General features: G+C 41.3%; 1 protein-coding gene across 1 annotated transcript; it reads left to right on the top strand.

The window, feature by feature from the left end:
• Window positions 1-3,266: 3,266 nt before the first annotated feature.
• On the top strand, window positions 3,267-17,800 carry LOC106560304 (volume-regulated anion channel subunit LRRC8D). The gene is made up of 2 exons (XM_014123062.3): window positions 3,267-4,106; window positions 9,665-17,800. Coding segments are annotated over exons 1-2 (2,544 nt in total). The 5' UTR covers window positions 3,267-4,105; the 3' UTR covers window positions 12,208-17,800.
• Window positions 17,801-18,218: the final 418 nt, after the last annotated feature.

Raw genomic sequence — 18,218 nt, forward strand, 5'->3', positions numbered from 1 at the left:
CAGCAGGGGATCAAATATTTTTTTCCCCTCACTGTAAGTAGACTACCTGGCCAGACAATCTTGAAGTTCCTCTTCGCTTGTCAAAACATGTACCAACATAACACTGCCTGCTGCAGGTGTTTTAAGAATAGCTCTATATTTCCATGTCTGTGTACTGTGGAGTCCTTGGGGTCTGTGCATTATTTAATGTTTTTAACGGCTTGGTAAGCATGGTAGCAGTGAACCAGGTCCTCTGTAGATTGGGTAAAAGGCAGATGACATGGCTCCTAGGTACAGTGCATTTGATCTTGAGGAATCGACCTACCCTGCAGCACAGGGGAGCGTCTGTGTGTAAAAGAGCTGCCTGAAGGGCACTTTTTTTGAGTGGTTTACCAAAACAATCCCGTTGAGAAAGCTACTTTACCTATATAGGCCTAAAATAAATGATCCTCCGTCTCCCATGAAGACCAAACAATGCAACATTAGTTTTGGATGACAATGTAATACAACCAAAATGTCGTCTACCGTCAAGGGATGGATTTGCAACAGGACATTTTATGGATTACACCTTTAACTCTATGTGTGTGTGTGTGTGTGTGTGTGTGTGTGTGTGTGTGTGTGTGTGTGTGTGTGTGTGTGTGTGTGTGTGTGTGTGTGTGTGTGTGTGTGTGTGTGTGTGTGTGTGTGTGTGTGTGTGCCAGAAGTATTTGGACAAATTCACTAAAAGTTGTCAAAAGTGTAGTATTTGGTTCCATATTCCTAGCACCAAAGGACTAAATCAAGCTTGTGACTCCATTCTTTGGGGGGTATGATTTTCATGTCTCTGTAACTTTCTCACTCATCATTATTCACAATTAATTAATGATTATCCTTAATCATGCTAGCATCCATATTAATGTAGAAGTGTTTAGAAAACATATTATATTCTTATTTACAACACATAATTTACAATTATTTACACCACCAGTTAATTAGCTCAGATAATCTTCAAAATCGGACAATCCTTGTCCGGCAGGGAAACTTTATTTTATAGTTAAAAAAAGGAATTTGTTGCATTATAAAATTCTCCTAAATGTACACAACTCAAAAGTTTGGGGTCACTTAGAAATGTCCTTGTTTTTTAAAGAAAAGCACATTTTTTGTCCATTAAAATAACATCAAGTTGATCAGAATTACAGTGTAGACATTGTTAATGTTGTAAATTACTATTGTAGCTGGAAACGGCAGATTTTTTTAATTAAATACCTACATAGGCGTACAGAGGCCCATTATCAGCAACCATCACTCTTGTGTTCCAATGACACGTTGTGTTAGCTAATCCAAGTTTATCATTTTAAAAGGCTAATTGAAAACCCCTTTGCAGTTATGTTAGCACAGCTGAGAACTGTTGTTCTGATTAAAGAAGCAATAAATTGGCCTTCTTTAGACTAGTTGAGTATCTGGAGCATCAGCATTTGTGGGTTCGATTACAGGCTCAAAATGGCCAGAAACAAATATCTTCCTTCTGAAACTCGTCAATCTATTCATGTTCTGAGAAATGAAGGCTATTCCATGCGAGAAATTGCCAAGATACTGAAGATCTCTTACAACGCTGTGTACTACTCCCTTTCACAGAACAGAGCAAACTGTCTCTAACCAGAATAGAAAGAGGACTGGGAGGCCCCGGTGCACAACTGAGCAAGAGGACAAGTACATTAGAGTGTCTAGTTTAAGAAACAGACGCCTCACAATGCTATGTGCTATGGTGGTGGTAAAGTGGGAGATTCGTACAGGGTAAAAAGGATCTTGAAAAAGGAAGGCTATCACTCCATTTTGCAACGCCATGCCATACCCTGTGGACGGCACTTAATTTGAGCCAATTTCCTCCTACAATAGGACAATGACCCAAAGCACAGCTCCAAACTATGCAAGAACTATTTAGGGAAGAAGCAGTCAGCTGGTATTTTGTCAATAATGGAGTGGCCAGCACAGTCACCGGATCTCAACCCTATTGAGCTGTTGTGGGAACAGGTTGACCGTATGGTATGTAAGAAGTGCTCATCAAGCCAGTTTGAAGTTTGAAAAAATTACGTTGTTTAGAAGGAGTGCAACGGCGAATTTAGTTATTGCACACCCGCACTTCACAGAGGAGGCGTTCCCTTACAGAACTATATATTTTTTATTTTACTAGGCAAGTCATTTAAGAACAAATTCTTATTTTCAATGACGGCCTAGGAACAGTGGGTTAACTGCCTTGTTCAGGGGCAGAAAGACAGATTGTTTGTTACCTTGTCAGCTCAGGGATTCGATCTTGCAACCTTCCGGTTACTAGTCCAATGCTCTAACCACGAACCACTAGGCTACCTGCCGCCCTATATAGATGCGCCACTTGGGCTCCCAAGCGCACAGCGGTGTGAGGCACTGCATCTCAGTGCTAGAGGCGTCACTACAGACCCTGGTTCGATTCCAGGCTGTATCACAACCGGCTGTGATTGGGAGTCCCATAGGGCGGCGGCGCACAATTGGCCCAGCGTCGTCCGGGTTAGGGTTTGTAAATAAGAATTTGTTGTTATTTGACTTGCCTAGTTAAATAAAGGTAAATTAAAAATTAAAAAATATCCGCCAATAGGATCTCGCTAGCTCGTGCTTGGCTCTGCCCACTTTGACTAATTTGTTCATATTGGAAACGACAGGCTGTGGTCTATCTTGGTTAAGTTATACAAATCTTTGGTGTCCCTGCCAAGCTCTGCCCACTGAGCGCTCTCTGAATATGCGCTCGTATCGTCGTATTCCACCGGATCGAGTTCTCATCACACCGGCCCTCAAACAGTGACGGTTCTAGACCATTTCAACTGGGGGGGCAAGCTGGGGCCAGTTGTACTGTTAGAGGGGCCAGTTACATTACACGTTATTGTTGTCATATGGTTTTCTTCACTGCATTGCAGGCATTAGCAGGCAAAAGACCATGTTCATAATCATCATCGTTGCCACTGTCTAATAACGGATGTAAAAAAAATAATGATAGCAAAAACTAGTTATGTAAAAATGATTTCATACTCCACATTTAGGGGGGCCACAAGGGGGTCCAAAATTGTTGTCACTGGGGCACTCCCAGAACCGCTAGTGCCCTCAAACCATCCGCTCCGACAAATATTCCACTAGCTGTTTTTTTCTGGTTCAATGAAAGTCAATGAACAACTCACTATGTAGACCAGACCCAGCTGCTATTGCATTGGTGTCTATGGGAGACCCACCCCGTTAAGTAGACCGGAAGTGACACTTTTATTCAATGGTAAACGGACTGAGTGAACTCTTTATTTATCCATAATCTTTGGTTGGCTAAAACCATTTCCATTTGCAACGTCCTCCGCCATAGCCTGGCTGGCGCGACTAAAGTGGCTAATAGCGCAAAGAGAGATGTACTTCGAGGTGTTTTAGCCTGACTGTCTTCGCCCCGTCAGAACATATTTCAATGCAGATTCAGGCGCGCAATAGTGGATCTCCCGTAGGCTACCTCGTGTGAAGCACAAACTATACATTCGAAATTGACAATAGAACGCATGTTGTGTAACCATTTCACTCTCAAACAGGACATTCAATGGCCGAGATTTATTTCCCAAGTCGGCATTGAGCAATTCCGTACATGCGCTATTGGGCTATAGGATTTTGGGGTAAACGAATCCAAGTGGACCGCGTAGAAATAGCTTGTGGATGTTATCCTAATACCTTGGGCAATGTGCATTGAACTGTGCTATTTGGATATAGTTAAAATACACTGGATAAGACACCATCCATTCGCAGTGCTATCAATAGGCTATAGCGAAGAGGAAAAATGCTGTGTCACATTTGGAGGCCACTCACGCGCATCCCGTGCCAGCCAGTCTGAGCCAGCCAGTGCATGCGCCCAGTGCGCCATCGATGATGTTGTGGGATATATCCAGTCTGGTCGACTAAACCGGCGATGTATTTACCACGCTATGTGTTATAACATTTTTAAAATCGACATAGGCACATACAGCCACTGGACTTTTCATTCAATCTATGTAGCCTACAGTAGCGCTGGTGAACATTATGTTCTATGTAGGAGGAGGTGGTGGGTAGCCTATGCAATTTCAGTTGTCGACGTACTGATCCCATTTTGGAACACAGTAAGTAGCCGAAGCTCTTCATAATATAAGAACCATATAACCTACAGTAGCTGATGTATAACGCAGTGTTTAGCCTTTCTGTCACATGGCAATGTAAACAAGGCATATTTAAAACCTGACTACTGCCCTTACATGTGGTCCAGCAGCTTGTGAATACAGTAGCCTACAGTAGTGTAGCCGAGTTTATCAACTCCATGATGTTGAGAACCCCAGTTAACAGCGTAGCTACCGCAAACATGGCCACTTTTGATTGTGGGATGCTGTGGAATTGGAACACTGGGACAAAGCCCCAGCTGATGTTAAAACGCTATAGGCGACCTCTATCAATGCTTTGCATGTCCCACATATTTGTGAATACTACATCAGCATTATACTGCGTATGTTATATTTACAACTAAATAGTTGACATGGAGTTATATTTTTATTCAGGATAAGACATTGGATCTATGGTAGGCCTAATATGAATATTTTACTGCCGCTAAAGTTCAAATGTCAATTTGTCCTCTCACCTACTCAGGCTTTGAACAGATTTTCATTACATTTTGTTTGTGTGACTGCTCTTGCCTATCAGTGTATCAGTGCTTTCTTACTTGTCGTGTTTTATGTTTTTGTGTGGACCCCAGGAAGAATAGCTCCTGCTTCGGCAAAAACTAATGGGGATCCGAATAAATCAATTACATGCAACAATCTAGTGAATATGCTTACTCAGTTTAAAATATGGGAATGTTGCACAACACAGTAGCCTATTCTTGACACCAAGAGGCTGGGTAGAGTAGTGAGCTGCCCAGCAAATCATAGCCTTCCTCAGTGTGATAATGCTCACCATTGAGAGATCATATGGTTCATTTCATGTCAATGGGTCTACTGAGTGCTCTGATTGGATGTTTTAGATGCCAATCATTTTCTGTTGACAAATGAGTGACTCTTGCATAGCTCTTCAGCACTTGACCTACTTTGGAAAATGTCCATACTGAGGTTAGCTTAGGTCTTCAGTCAGTATGCCAGCCAAATTCTACATAACTGAGCATATTCCTCCCAGCTGCTGTTCTAGTCTTAACCCTCTTGTGCACAGCTGGCAATATAGCTGAAAATATAGAGTTGGCATAATGGTTTATTTGAACTTGGAATATATGTCTGCTTTAGTTGCAAAATGGTTAATTGCACATTTATTTTTTTATTTAACTAGGCAAGTCAGTTAAGAACAAATTCTTATTTACAATGACAGCCAAGGAACAGTGGGTTAACTGCCTTGTTCAGGGGTAGAACGTCAGATTTTTACCTTGTCAGCTCGGGGATTCGATCTTGCAACCTTTCGGTTACTGGCCCACCGCTCTAACCACTAGGCTACCTGCTACTCCAATTTATAACAACATAAGTGTTCTCAACCAACTTTTAAAAGGTAAACGATAACACATGCATCAACAAATCTTGAAGCTGGGACAAGTACACAGTGTACCGTCTACATTTCTGCTCACTCAGGAGTTCAGTTCCGTCTTAAAGCAACCCCAACATCTGGGCCTCGATGTAGTGTGTAGGGAATAGGGTGACAACTTGATCCCCAACTTGCACTGCCTCTGAAGTACAGAAACGTGTACCAGATGATTTCCATTATATTTCAGCATTTTGTCTGAGCAGATTTGGATGTGGAAGACTGACGTTTGCATCCACATGACTTTTCCACCAACACCCTTAACCACATTTGACTGAAACTAAACCACAGTCTAGTCTGCTTGCAAGTGTGACCTTCATAAAAACACACTGGCATTGTACTAGTCACTAGTTGTCTCTGGCATGGTGTCAGTGGGCTCTGCTTTTGTCTTTTACACATTTATATGCAGTGGAGAAATGCTAGCTAGAGCAATTATACACAGATGTTCCCTATATAGTGTACTACTTTTGACCAGGGACCAAAGGGCTCTGGTCAAAAGTATTTGGGTCCTGGTCAAAAGTACTGCACTATATAGGGAATGTGGTGCCATTTGGGACACATCCTTAGTCTTGTGGTAAGCAGAAGGACATTTAGGGCATTGGTCATCTGTTGGTATTATGACGGCACTAGGGAATATGTGGCATGCTATTTCTGTAGGCTGTGTCGATAGGTTACCCTCTGGATGAATGAATGATGAACCACTGAAGGTGATAACATGGGCCAAGATTGCATCACTCTGGACAGCAGGTCTCAGAGGAATGTATTGTAGTGATCCTTGCTATATGAGCCATGTTACAATTACCAGAAGTGGGATGGCGGCTGTGAGGCCATCGGAACGCACTACCCAGACGTGTGAGGAGGCTGAGTAGTTGAAGCACGGAGACATGCATTCACCATTGGGAGGGGGCAGTGTAGTGATCCTCGCTCCATGAGCCATGTTACAATTCCCACCAAGGGGGTTAACCCTATTTTCAGGATGCGTAGGGTGTTTGCCTTTCACGCCAGCAAACCCGGGTTCGCTTTCCTGCACTGCCTTTCGCTACAGTATTATGAATGTGTATTCAGTTCACTTCCAAGACTACTGCCATCTTGGACAGGTTTCTCTTGCAAAATGGATCTTAACTCAGTGAGACTAAACTGTATTTATAAAGGTTAAAAGATAATGGTACCCAATAATGACATTTTGAGAATGAACGTTGAATTATCCTATAGGGTATCAGAATTTAAGGATCTCAGATGATATAGTCATTATATTGAAGTATTTATTTGTTTGAAGACAATATGTACAATTAGACAAATATGATGTTTGAGACCGCAATTAGCTTAAATGCACATAATTACAAATGAGCTACAGAGTATTCTGCCTATAGCAAACGTGTGACTGATTGTCTGGCTGTTCACTTGACTTTCCAGGTCTCATTTCAAAAGGACAAAATTAGGGACCACCCTTTTTTTTTTTTTTTTTGCAGATCCCTGCAAGGCAGACATTCTTAATTCCCCTGCCATCTTTTCTGTCTGGCTGTCAGGTTTTAGTAAGGCTTTGGGTTTGTTCTTAACGCGTGGGTTAGTCACATCAAAGCCCAAATAAGTCTCATATGATGAAGGGTAGGTATAAAGCTAGAGATCACCAAGACAAGCAAAGACAAAGAATAAAGACAGTAATGACAAACAGTAGAAAAGTAGTGTTTTAGGTGGAACATGTCATGACTAAGCCTATGTCGAATAGCTTTAGAAATTGGAAAAAATGCAGAGCCCTGCTGTTCTGCTGGTTCTTCATAGCTTGTTCTCCATCTTATTTTTTAAATAGGAAGCCAATTTGTTCTCAGCACTGATCAAAACTCGTTTTCTCATGGCTCTCTCTTGTCCCTCTGCAGCAGACATACAGTGTCTTTGGAAAGTATTCAGACCCCTTAACTTTTTCCACATATTGTTGTTACAGCCTTATTCTAAAATGGATTAAGTAGCTTTTTTCCCTCATCAATCTACTACACACAATACCCCATAATGACAAAGCAAAAACAGGTTATTAGACATTTTTGCAAATATATTAAAAAAATATATATATTGGAAATATCACATTTACATAAGTATTCAGACCCTTTACTCAGTACTTTGTTGAAGCACCTTTGGCAGCGATTACAGCCTCGAGTCTTCTTGGGTATGACGCTACAAGCTTGGCACATCTGTATTTGGGGAGTTTCGACCCATTCTTTTCTGCAGATCCTCTCAAGCTCTCTCAGGTTGGTTGGGGAGTGTCGCTGCACAGGTATTTTCAGGTCTCTCCAGAGATGTTAGATTGGGTTCAAGTCCGAGCTCAGGCTAGGCCACTGAAGGACATTCAGAAACTTGTACTGAAGCCATTCCTGCATTGTAATGGCTGTGTGCTTCGGGTCGTTGTCCTGTTGGAAGTCAAACCTTCGCCTCAGTCTGAGCAGTCTGGAGCAGGTTTTCATCAAGAATCTCTGTACTTTGCACCGTTCATCTTTCCCTCGATCCTGACTAGTCTCCCAGTCCCTGCCGCTGAAAAACATCCCCACATCATGCTGCCACCACCATGCTGCCACCACCATGCTTTACCGTAGGAATGGTGCCAGGTTTCCTCCAGACGTGACACTTGGCATTCAGGCCAAAGAGTTCCATCTTGGTTTCATCAGACCAGAGAATCTTGTTTCTCATGGTCTGAGAGTCCTTTAGGTGCCTTTTGACAAACTCCGAGTGGGCTGTCATGTGCCTTTTACTGAGAAGTGGCTTCTGCCTGGCCACTCTACCATAAAGGCCTGATTGGTGGAGTGCTGCAGAGATGGTTGTCCTTCTGGAAGATTCTCCCATCTCCACAGAGGAACTCTAGAGCTCTGTCAGAGTGACCATCGGGATCTTGGTCACCTCCCTGACTAAGGCCCTTCTCCCCTGATTGCTCAGTTTGGCCAGGCGGCCAGCTCTAGGAAGAGTCTTGCTGGTTCCAAACTTCTTCCATTTAAGAATGATGGAGGCCACTGTGTTCTTGAAGAACTTCAATGCTGCAGAAAATGTTTGATACCCTTCCCCAGATCTGTGCCTCGACACAATCCTGTCTCGGAGCTCTACAGACAATTCCTTCGACCTTATGGCTTGGTTTAGACAGGTGTGTGTCTTTTCAACATTATGTCCAATCAATTAAATTTACCACAGGTGGACTCCAATCAAGTTGTAGAAACATCTCAAGGATGATCGATGGAAACAGGATGCACCTGAGCTCAATTTCAGGTCTCGTAGCAAAGGGTCTGAATACTTATGTAAATAAGGTATTTCCGTGTTTTTTATTTTATACATTTGCAAAAATAAAATAAACTGTTTTCGCTTTGTCATTATGGGGTATTGTGTGTAGATTGCTGAGGAAAAAAATGAAGAGGTCTGAATACTTTCCGAATGCACTGTATGGTATGTTTGGCACATCGAATTGCAATAAAATCACAGTATCGAATCGCAATATATATAGAATCATGAAAATCGCAATACATATGGTATTGGCACCTAAGTATTGTATTAATATTGTATTTTTAGGTCCATGGCCAGTCCCAACCCTAATGTTCATGCAGTAATGAAAGCAATTAGTGGCAGATAGCCTAGAAATACTAGGGAATGTTGCCATATGCAATTTGTACAATTTTTTTAATTTTTTACTAGGCAATTCAGTTAAGAACAAATTCATATTTACAATGCTGGCCTACCGGGGAACAGTGGGTTAACTGCCTTGTTCAGTGGCAGAACGACAGATTTTTACCTTGTCGGCTTGGGGATTTGATCCGGCGACCTTTTGGTTACTGGCCCAACGCACTATACCTGCCTCCCCATGTTGTTGAAGATGTACTGTTCTTTTCTTCAATGATGTGTGTTCTGCATTTTTAATGCCAAAATCTGAGTTTATCAGTGATGACTGATTTTGCAAATTGCATGTAGTCAAATTAGGACCCATAGTGAATCTAATCAAGACATCTAATGTAATGTAAATCCCGCAGATTTAAAAAACAACAAAATTCCTTCTCAATTTGGGCTTAATTCATTTTCGGAAGGTTTAATTGCACTTGTTTGTTAAATCATGTGTATATTCTGTTTGTCACCGTTTAAATAATACGTCTGCTTTCTGTTGCAGTGATGTTTACTCTTACCGAGGTAGCCGCCCTGAATGACATCCAGCCAACCTATCGGATCCTGAAACCATGGTGGGACGTCTTTATGGACTACCTGGGGGTCGTCATGCTGATGCTGGCCATATTTTCTGGAACCATGCAGTTAACCAAAGACCAGGTTGTTTGCCTTCCCATCCTGGAACCAGCTTCAGAGGATCCCAGCGGCTTCACAACACCGCAGCCAGCGGAGGGGTCTGGTTCTGGGACAGGGAACGGAGGAAGTAGGGGGACGCTAGACGCCGCTCCCCTAGTGACTAAGGATCTACCGGATAGTGTTGTTCATCAGATTCACTTTACACATTCTGGTGGTGTTGGACAGCAGCCTCTGCCAACAGGCGTCAGGACAAACCTGGACTTTCAGCAGTATGTTTTTGTCAATCAGATGTGCTACCATGTCGCCCTGCCGTGGTATTCTAAATACTTCCCATACCTTGCTCTCATACACACCATCGTCCTCATGGTCAGCAGTAACTTCTGGTTCAAATATCCAAAGACTTGTTCGAAAATAGAGCATTTTGTGGGGATTCTGGGGAAGTGTTTTGAGTCTCCTTGGACGACCAAGGCATTATCTGAGACGGCATGTGAGGACTCAGAGGAGAATAAGCAAAGGCTCACTGGTGCCCCTTTCCTGCCAAAACATATCTCAACCAGCAGTGAAGAGGGAAGTCCTAACCAGTCCACCCCGATGCTGGCTAAGTCTGGGGTCAAGTTCACTGCTGATAAGCCTGTCATTGAAGTCCCATGCATGACCATACTAGACAATAAAGATGGAGAGCAGGCCAAGGCCCTATTTGAAAAGGTTAGGAAGTTCCGTACCCACGTGGAAGACAGTGATTTGATCTACAAGCTCTACGTTGCCCAAACAGTGATCAAAACTGTGAAGTTCATTTTGATCTTGTGTTACACAATGACGTTTGTTGCTGCCATTGACTTTGACCATGTGTGTGAGCCTGACATCAAACATTTAACTGGATACACTAAATTCCAATGCACACATAACATGGCATTCATGTTAAGGAAGCTGCTTGTCAGCTATATTTCCCTCGTCTGTATATACGGCCTCATCTGTATATACACACTCTTCTGGCTCTTTCGACGACCTCTCAAGGAGTACTCTTTCGAGAAAGTCAGAGAGGAGAGTAGCTTCAGTGACATTCCTGACGTGAAGAACGACTTTGCATTTCTCTTGCACATGGTCGATCAGTACGACCAGCTGTACTCTAAGCGTTTTGGCGTCTTCCTCTCTGAAGTCAGTGAGAACAAGCTGCGGGAGATCAGCTTGAATCACGAGTGGACATTCGAGAAACTGAGACAGCATGTAACCCGCAACGCTCAGGACAAACTGGAGCTCCATCTCTTCATGCTGTCAGGTTTGCCAGACGCTGTCTTTGACCTGACAGATCTGGAGATCCTGAAGCTGGAACTGATCCCAGAAGCCAGGATAACAGCCAAGATCTCCCAGATGATCAACATTCAGGAGCTACACTTCTACCACTGTCCTGCCAAAGTCGAGCAGACCGCGTTCAGTTTCCTTCGTGACCACCTCCGGTGCCTTCATGTCAAGTTTACGGATGTAGCCGAGATCCCCACTTGGGTGTACCTGTTGAAAAGTCTGAGGGAACTGTACTTGGTCGGGAATCTGAATTCTGAAAACAACAAGATGATCGGCTTAGAATCTCTCAGAGACCTGAGGCATCTAAAGATTCTGCATCTAAAAAGCAATTTGACGAAGGTCCCGACCAACATAACAGATCTCTCTCCACACCTGATCAAGCTGGTGGTACACAATGACGGTACTAAACTCCTGGTACTGAACAGTTTGAAGAAAATGATGAATCTAGCTGAACTAGAGCTTCACAACTGTGAACTGGAGAGGATACCCCATGCTATTTTCAGTTTGACCAACCTGCAGGAGCTGGACCTGAAATCCAACAACATTCGCACCATTGAGGAGGTCATCAGCTTCCAGCACCTCAAGAGGCTGATCTGCCTCAAACTGTGGCACAATAAAATCATTACCATTCCATTGTCAATAAGCCATGTCAAAAACCTTGAGTCCCTCTACCTTTCGCACAATAAACTTGAATCTTTGCCCATACCCTTGTTTAACCTGCTCAAGCTGAGGTATCTGGACATTAGCCACAACTCCATAGTGGTGATTCCGCTGGAGATTGGTTTCATGCAGAACCTCCAGCACTTTGCCATTACAGGCAACAAGGTGGAGGTAGTACCCAAGCAGCTGTTTAAGTGCACCAAACTGAGGACACTATGTCTGGGACACAATTGTATTGCCGTCCTTCCAGAGAGGATCAGCAATCTGGTGCAGCTAACAAACCTGGAGCTGAAGGGAAACTGTCTGGACCGCCTGCCGCCCCAGCTAGGCCAGTGTCACCACCTCCGCAGGAACTGCCTGGTGGTGGAGGACCACCTGTTTGACTCACTCCCCCTAGAGATCAAGGAGAGTATCAATCAGGAAGCCAACGTGCCCTTTGCTAATGGGGTGTGAGTGTGGCAGGACAGTGACAGTCACTTTACCCATACAGGAATGGGATTACAAAAATGAGACAACTGTCCACAGTCAATGTTTTTAATTACAACATGTGAACTGAAAGAAAGGTTTTTGCTCAGGGCTGACTCATCATGAAAGAACAGATTATGTTTTAAACGGGTAGAAAATGGCACTGTGCTCACTCATTATGAAAGAAGATCCCAGGTACTCTGGAAAAAGCCATAAGTATGGTCTAGTTCAAGAAATGGTAGGTTAGTTCCAGAGTGATGGTCTGGTTCCAGAGTGATGGTCTGGTTCCAGAGTGATGGTCTGGTTCCAGAATGATTGGGTGGTTCCAGAGTGATGAGCTGGTTCCAGAATGACAGGCTAGTTCCAGAATGATGGACTGGGGTGTAATCATTAGTCCAAACAGTTGCAAAACAGAACATTTTGCAACTAAAACTAGTGTTTCTATTGGACAATTCAGGTAGGTCCCCGTTTCATTCCATTTGCTTCTGTTAAAGAAATGTTTTGCAACAGAACCGGCGTAATGACTACATCCCTGGTTCCAGAATGAGGGGCTAGTTCCAGAATGAGGGGCTAGTTCCAGAGTGATAGCTAGTTCTAGAATGACGACCAGGTTTGTGTTAGACCACAAAATTATTAGTCAATGTTCTGAGGAAAATGGATGCTCCTCTTAATTATGGAACAGAGAATGGTGGTGTGGAATTTATAGACGCGAGGGATATATGTTCTGATGAGATTTTATGTTTGTTTCTTTTGTTTTCTTTATGTTTTATAGTGTAATAACACATTTTATGGAACGCCGTTTGGTTCTTTGTGTGTCAAAAAAGATGCACGTCAAATAACACTGTCCTGTCAAATAACACTTTTTGTCGTGTCAAATAAGCTTGTTGACCAATCAGGACTGGAATATGACTGCACGTCACATAAATTTAACATGTTCATAATTTATTTAACGTAGTTATTACACATTGATTACACTATCACTCGTATTTCATATGACACAACGATTCATCGATACGTATGCTATGATGCTACAGTACAGTGCTGGTCATAAAAAAAGCTAGCTAGCTCATGGATGCAAACAATGTCTTCCCCAAAAACATAGCAAAACGACAATCTGTTTCAGTAGCTATAGTTAGCTAGCTAACTATATAGCTAGGTATCATCATCATCTAAAATAACCCTAATTTATAAGACAGTTCTTATTTGATTAATGGTGGTCGGACCCATCTATGTGAAGCTAGCTACAATTTTATTTTGAAGGCAAACCGCAAATGTCACTATTGTGCCTAATCCTTATTGTGGCTATCTTCACAACACATAACCCGGTCAGGTCGAGCCTCATGAAGCTAGCTGGCTGCTTATAACGTTAGCTTTTGGCAACAGGGTTTAGTTGCTGGCTAGCTATTTATTTTCATGAACTGAAGTTCAGTTGCAATAGGTGAACAACAAGTGGCTACCTAGCTAATAATTACTCACAAGGATTCCTAAATCATTGCTAAGAATAATAAAAATGACTGCAGTTTCTACTGGTCATTGTTTTCAGGCTGGTTGTATTGGTGCAAGCTAGGTACCAAGCTAAAGTTAGCCAGCTACCCCAGAAGTTGTGGTCCAACACAACATTCTACAATTAAACTGTGTTATTTGACATGTCAAATTAAAAGCTTATTTAACTTGTCAAATAGTGTTATTTGACGTGTATCTTTTTTGACACACAAAGACCCAAACGGCGTTGCATAACATTTCTCTACGTTTTACCTGAATCCAGGAAAGTCCATATCATGGCTGTCTGATGAAAACTTCTCATAATTGTATGTTTGTTATTGGGTAAATAGGGTAATTTGTTCTATTCCCTGAAAAGTGTGTCTGAAGATAAAACTTCATAAGCTATTTTGAATACATTGTCTTGTCATGAAATGTTCAGAGTACATTGAGGGGAGTTAATGCTTTCAATAAATGTACAAAAAAAATTACAACTTTAAGGTTTTCATAAGACAGCGGCGATATGTGGCAGTTTCGGGAGTCCTCTCGATTTTTACTTTGGTCTGTTATGTATATTTCATACAGTATATTACCTGCAGCTGTGTGAAAGGAACCACTAAACTCTCCGACAAATGCGACAACCCAGTCAACAAGCCTGCCTATGCCCCTATTGTGGTAGTACTGTACTGTCAGAACCACACTTAAGGAACAGACTAAAGAATCCATCAACAAGGATGATTATAAAACACTATTGCAGGGTTTCCCAAACTCGGTCCTCGGGACCCCAAAGGGTTCACGTTTAGTTTTTAGCACTAGCACTGCACAGCTGACTCAAATAATCAACTAATCATCAAGCTTTGATAATTTGATTTGGCTGTGTAGTGTAAGGGCAAAAACTAAAATGTGCACCTTTGATATGACAACTCCTATGCATAATTGATGTGCTATAATATGGTCTTGGCTGCTAACTAAATGACTGTGCATGTGTATGTTTACTATCCTAGTCTTTTGCTCATAAATGTGTCAGTAAAGTATTTAATTGTTTCAGCAGACATTTTCAACACATGTTCGTAACCCTATGACGCATTCATATGCAAATAAAACTATGTCCCGTATGTCTAGTGATTTCACAATATGTTTCAAGCATTTGAACTAGCCTACAACCACTGATATGGTTGTAGGCTACCAGAATGTGATGCAGGCCATGCCAGGTCAGTTTTAATTGTTTTGCACCTTTCAATCAGTCAAAAGTTTCTTATTTTCTTGCATTCCATTGGTGGTGCACATTTAGTTATATGGCACGTATCTTTTCCATTAATTTGGGATTCAGACCTGCAGATATCTCCTAATGCATTTGGGCTGTTCTACACAACAGATGCTGTTAAACATGGATTCACCTCAACATAATACCACTTTTCTGTTGCATGGAATCATCTGACAAACTTAGATATTTGGGTGAACGTTCCCTTTAATTTGAAATTTTGTTCAACCAGTGAAAAATGCTGCCATCTCAAGTGCTGCGGTGTTCAGTCTCGTATAGTTAAACTATTTTGAATGTAAAGGTATGACAATTGCAACTCAATAAAGGAATTGCGAAGCAAACCAACGGTGTCAAGTCTTGCATGGATTTGATGACAAGCTCATGGGGTTATGAGTAGTAGATTGCACTTGCAAAGTATAGATTAACATTTTTGGAGCCCAGAAATCAAAATGTATCACTTTGGTCTCAGAAACAATCACAATGTGGACCATCGAAAGATTAGAATGATAGAATATTAGCATGTACAGTACAAGTCAAAAGTTTTGACACACCTACTCATTCAAGGGTTTTTCTTATTTTGACTATTTTCTACATTGTAGAATAATAGTGAAGACATCAAAACTATGAAATAATACATATGGTATCATGTAGTAACCAAAAGTGTTAAACAAATCAAAATATATTTTAGATTTGTCAAAGTAGCCAGTATTTGCCTTGATGACAGCTTTGCATGTGCTTGGCATTCTCAACCAGCGTCACCTGGAATGCTTTTCCAACAGTCTTGAAGGAGTTCCCACATATGCTGAGCACTTGTTGGCTGCTTTTCCTTGACTCTGCAGTCCACCTCATACCAAACCATATCAATTGGGTTGAGATCGGGTGATTGTGGAGGCCAGGTCATCTGATGAAGCACTCCATCACTCTTCTTCTTGGTCAAATAGCCCTTACACAGCCTGGAGGTGTGTTGGGATGGCGTATTGCTGCAGAATTCTGTGGTAGCCATGCTGATTAAGCGTGCCTTGAATTCTAAGTTAATTACTGACAGTGTCACCAGCAAAGCACCATCACACCTCCTCCTCCATGCTTCATGGTGGGAACCACACATGCGGAGATCATCCGTTCACCTACTCGGCGTCTTACACAGACACGGCGGTTGGAACCAAAAATGTCAAATTTGGACTAATCAGACCAAAGGACCGATTTCGACTGGTCTGATGTCCATTGCTCATATTTCTTGGCCCAAGCAAGTCTCTTCTTCTTATTGGTGTCCTTTAGTAGTGGTTTCTTTGCAGCAATTCGACCATGAAGGCCTGATTCACGCAGTCTACTCTGAACAGTTGATGTTGAGATGTGTCTGCTACTTGAACTCTGTGAAGCATTTATTTGGGCTGCAATTTCTGAGGCTGGTAACTCTAATGAACTTATCCTCTGCAGCAGAGATAACTCTGGGTCTTCCTTTCCTGTGGCGTTCCTCATGAGAGCCAGTTTCATCATAGCGTTTGATGGTTTTTGCGACAGCACTTGAAGAAACTTTCAAAGTTCTTGAAATGTTACGGATAGACTGACCTTCATGTCTTAAAGTAATGGTGGACTGCCGTTTCTCTTTGCTTATTTGAGCTGTTCTTGCCATAATATGCACTTGGTCTTTTACCAAATAGGGCTATAATCTGTATACCACGCCTACCTTGTCACAACACAACTGATTGGCTAAAGCGCATTAAGAAGGAAAGAAATTCCACAAATTAACTTATTTCATAGTTTTGATGTATTAACTATTACTCTACAATGTAGAAAATAGTACAAATAAAGAAAAACGCTTGAATGAGTAGGTGTGTCCAAACTTTTGAGAGGTACTGTACATATTTGATGCATTATTGATGAACTGCATTTTAATAGTGTTAATATGGAATAATGTGATGACATTACCATTTCCAAATTATTACTATTTTCTCTCCATGATTGTGTTTTGAAACTTGTTTGAGAGAAATGTTTGTTCCTGGTTTTATATTGTATACATTTGTAGTACATGTTTTTACCAAGGTATTTATATTTAAAGTCATGAGAATTATTTGTAGAGAGACTGTCTAACCAAAAGGTTAGTATGAGGGATACGGGTGATTCACTGTTGTAATGGCCCTCAGCAACCATCTCTTGTCAAAGCTTGATTTCTGACTTGTAATGTTTGACAATCCATAAATTAGGTGTGCTTGTCTGTGTATGTGAGTCTGTGTGTGTGTGTGTTTTTTTTGTGTGTGGCAGGGAATGATTACTTGATTAAGTTCCAATAAAAAATAATATGCATTGTTTTGTAAACAACAGAAATAATGATGGGTTCTCATATGAAGCCATTGGGCTTTTATTTTTGTTTAGTATTCTATAGTTTTAAAAAGGGAGTATTTCCACAGTTGCTGAAAAACAACAACTGCATTTTATTTTTTAAAATTATTATTTTAAGCATTTGAATAGAATATTTTGTCTTTTAACCATCTGATATTTTAATGTATCTCTTCTATATCTGTTAAACTAACAGAAGCTAAATTTGAGTCCACTTACACCACCACCAAAAATACATTAGTTACAACTACATACTTCCTTCCTAACAGATCATTCCAGGTTATGCAATCCTATTTGTGTTGACAACTGTCATTGTGTAATATTATTATTATACAAACCACACTGTGTACCTGACAATGATTAATGCCATTAGGATAGACGATAACAATGGAATCCCTGCAGCACTCTGAAACCACTCCTGATCAAATTCCTCCTGGTTAGGCCTACCTGTCAATTTCATTTTCAGATCATGTATTACAGGCAACAGATTTTTTTTCAATCAACAATAAACACAATGAAATACATTTTTGACCTGTTTCATCTTTTGACACTTACAGTAGTTACCAATATTACTTTTTATTATTTCAATGAATGATCAGTTTAGCGATCTGTTTTGAATGGGGTTCTCAGATCTGCACCTCTGCTTTCTCTTGGGAATGAGGATGCAACATAAAAGTTAAAGTTTAAATAAAATAAACAAATAAACATAAGAAAAGCCTATTGGAGGCCCTGATGGAGTGCAGGCCTAGTGGCGAACTGTCTCGGAGTGCCATCGTGTGGGCAGATAACGTTTATACAGGTTATTTCCTCGTAGATAGGCCTTTTTACATGGCAAAACCAAAATATTGATCTTACTTCACTGACACTACTGTTATTTAGATATGTTTATCTTCAAATAAAACGAAATTGTCTGTTTTTAATCCAT

This window comes from Salmo salar, chromosome 10, assembly GCF_965601325.2.
Source record: "Salmo salar chromosome 10, fSalSal1, whole genome shotgun sequence".
Classification (NCBI taxonomy): domain Eukaryota; kingdom Metazoa; phylum Chordata; class Actinopteri; order Salmoniformes; family Salmonidae; genus Salmo; species Salmo salar.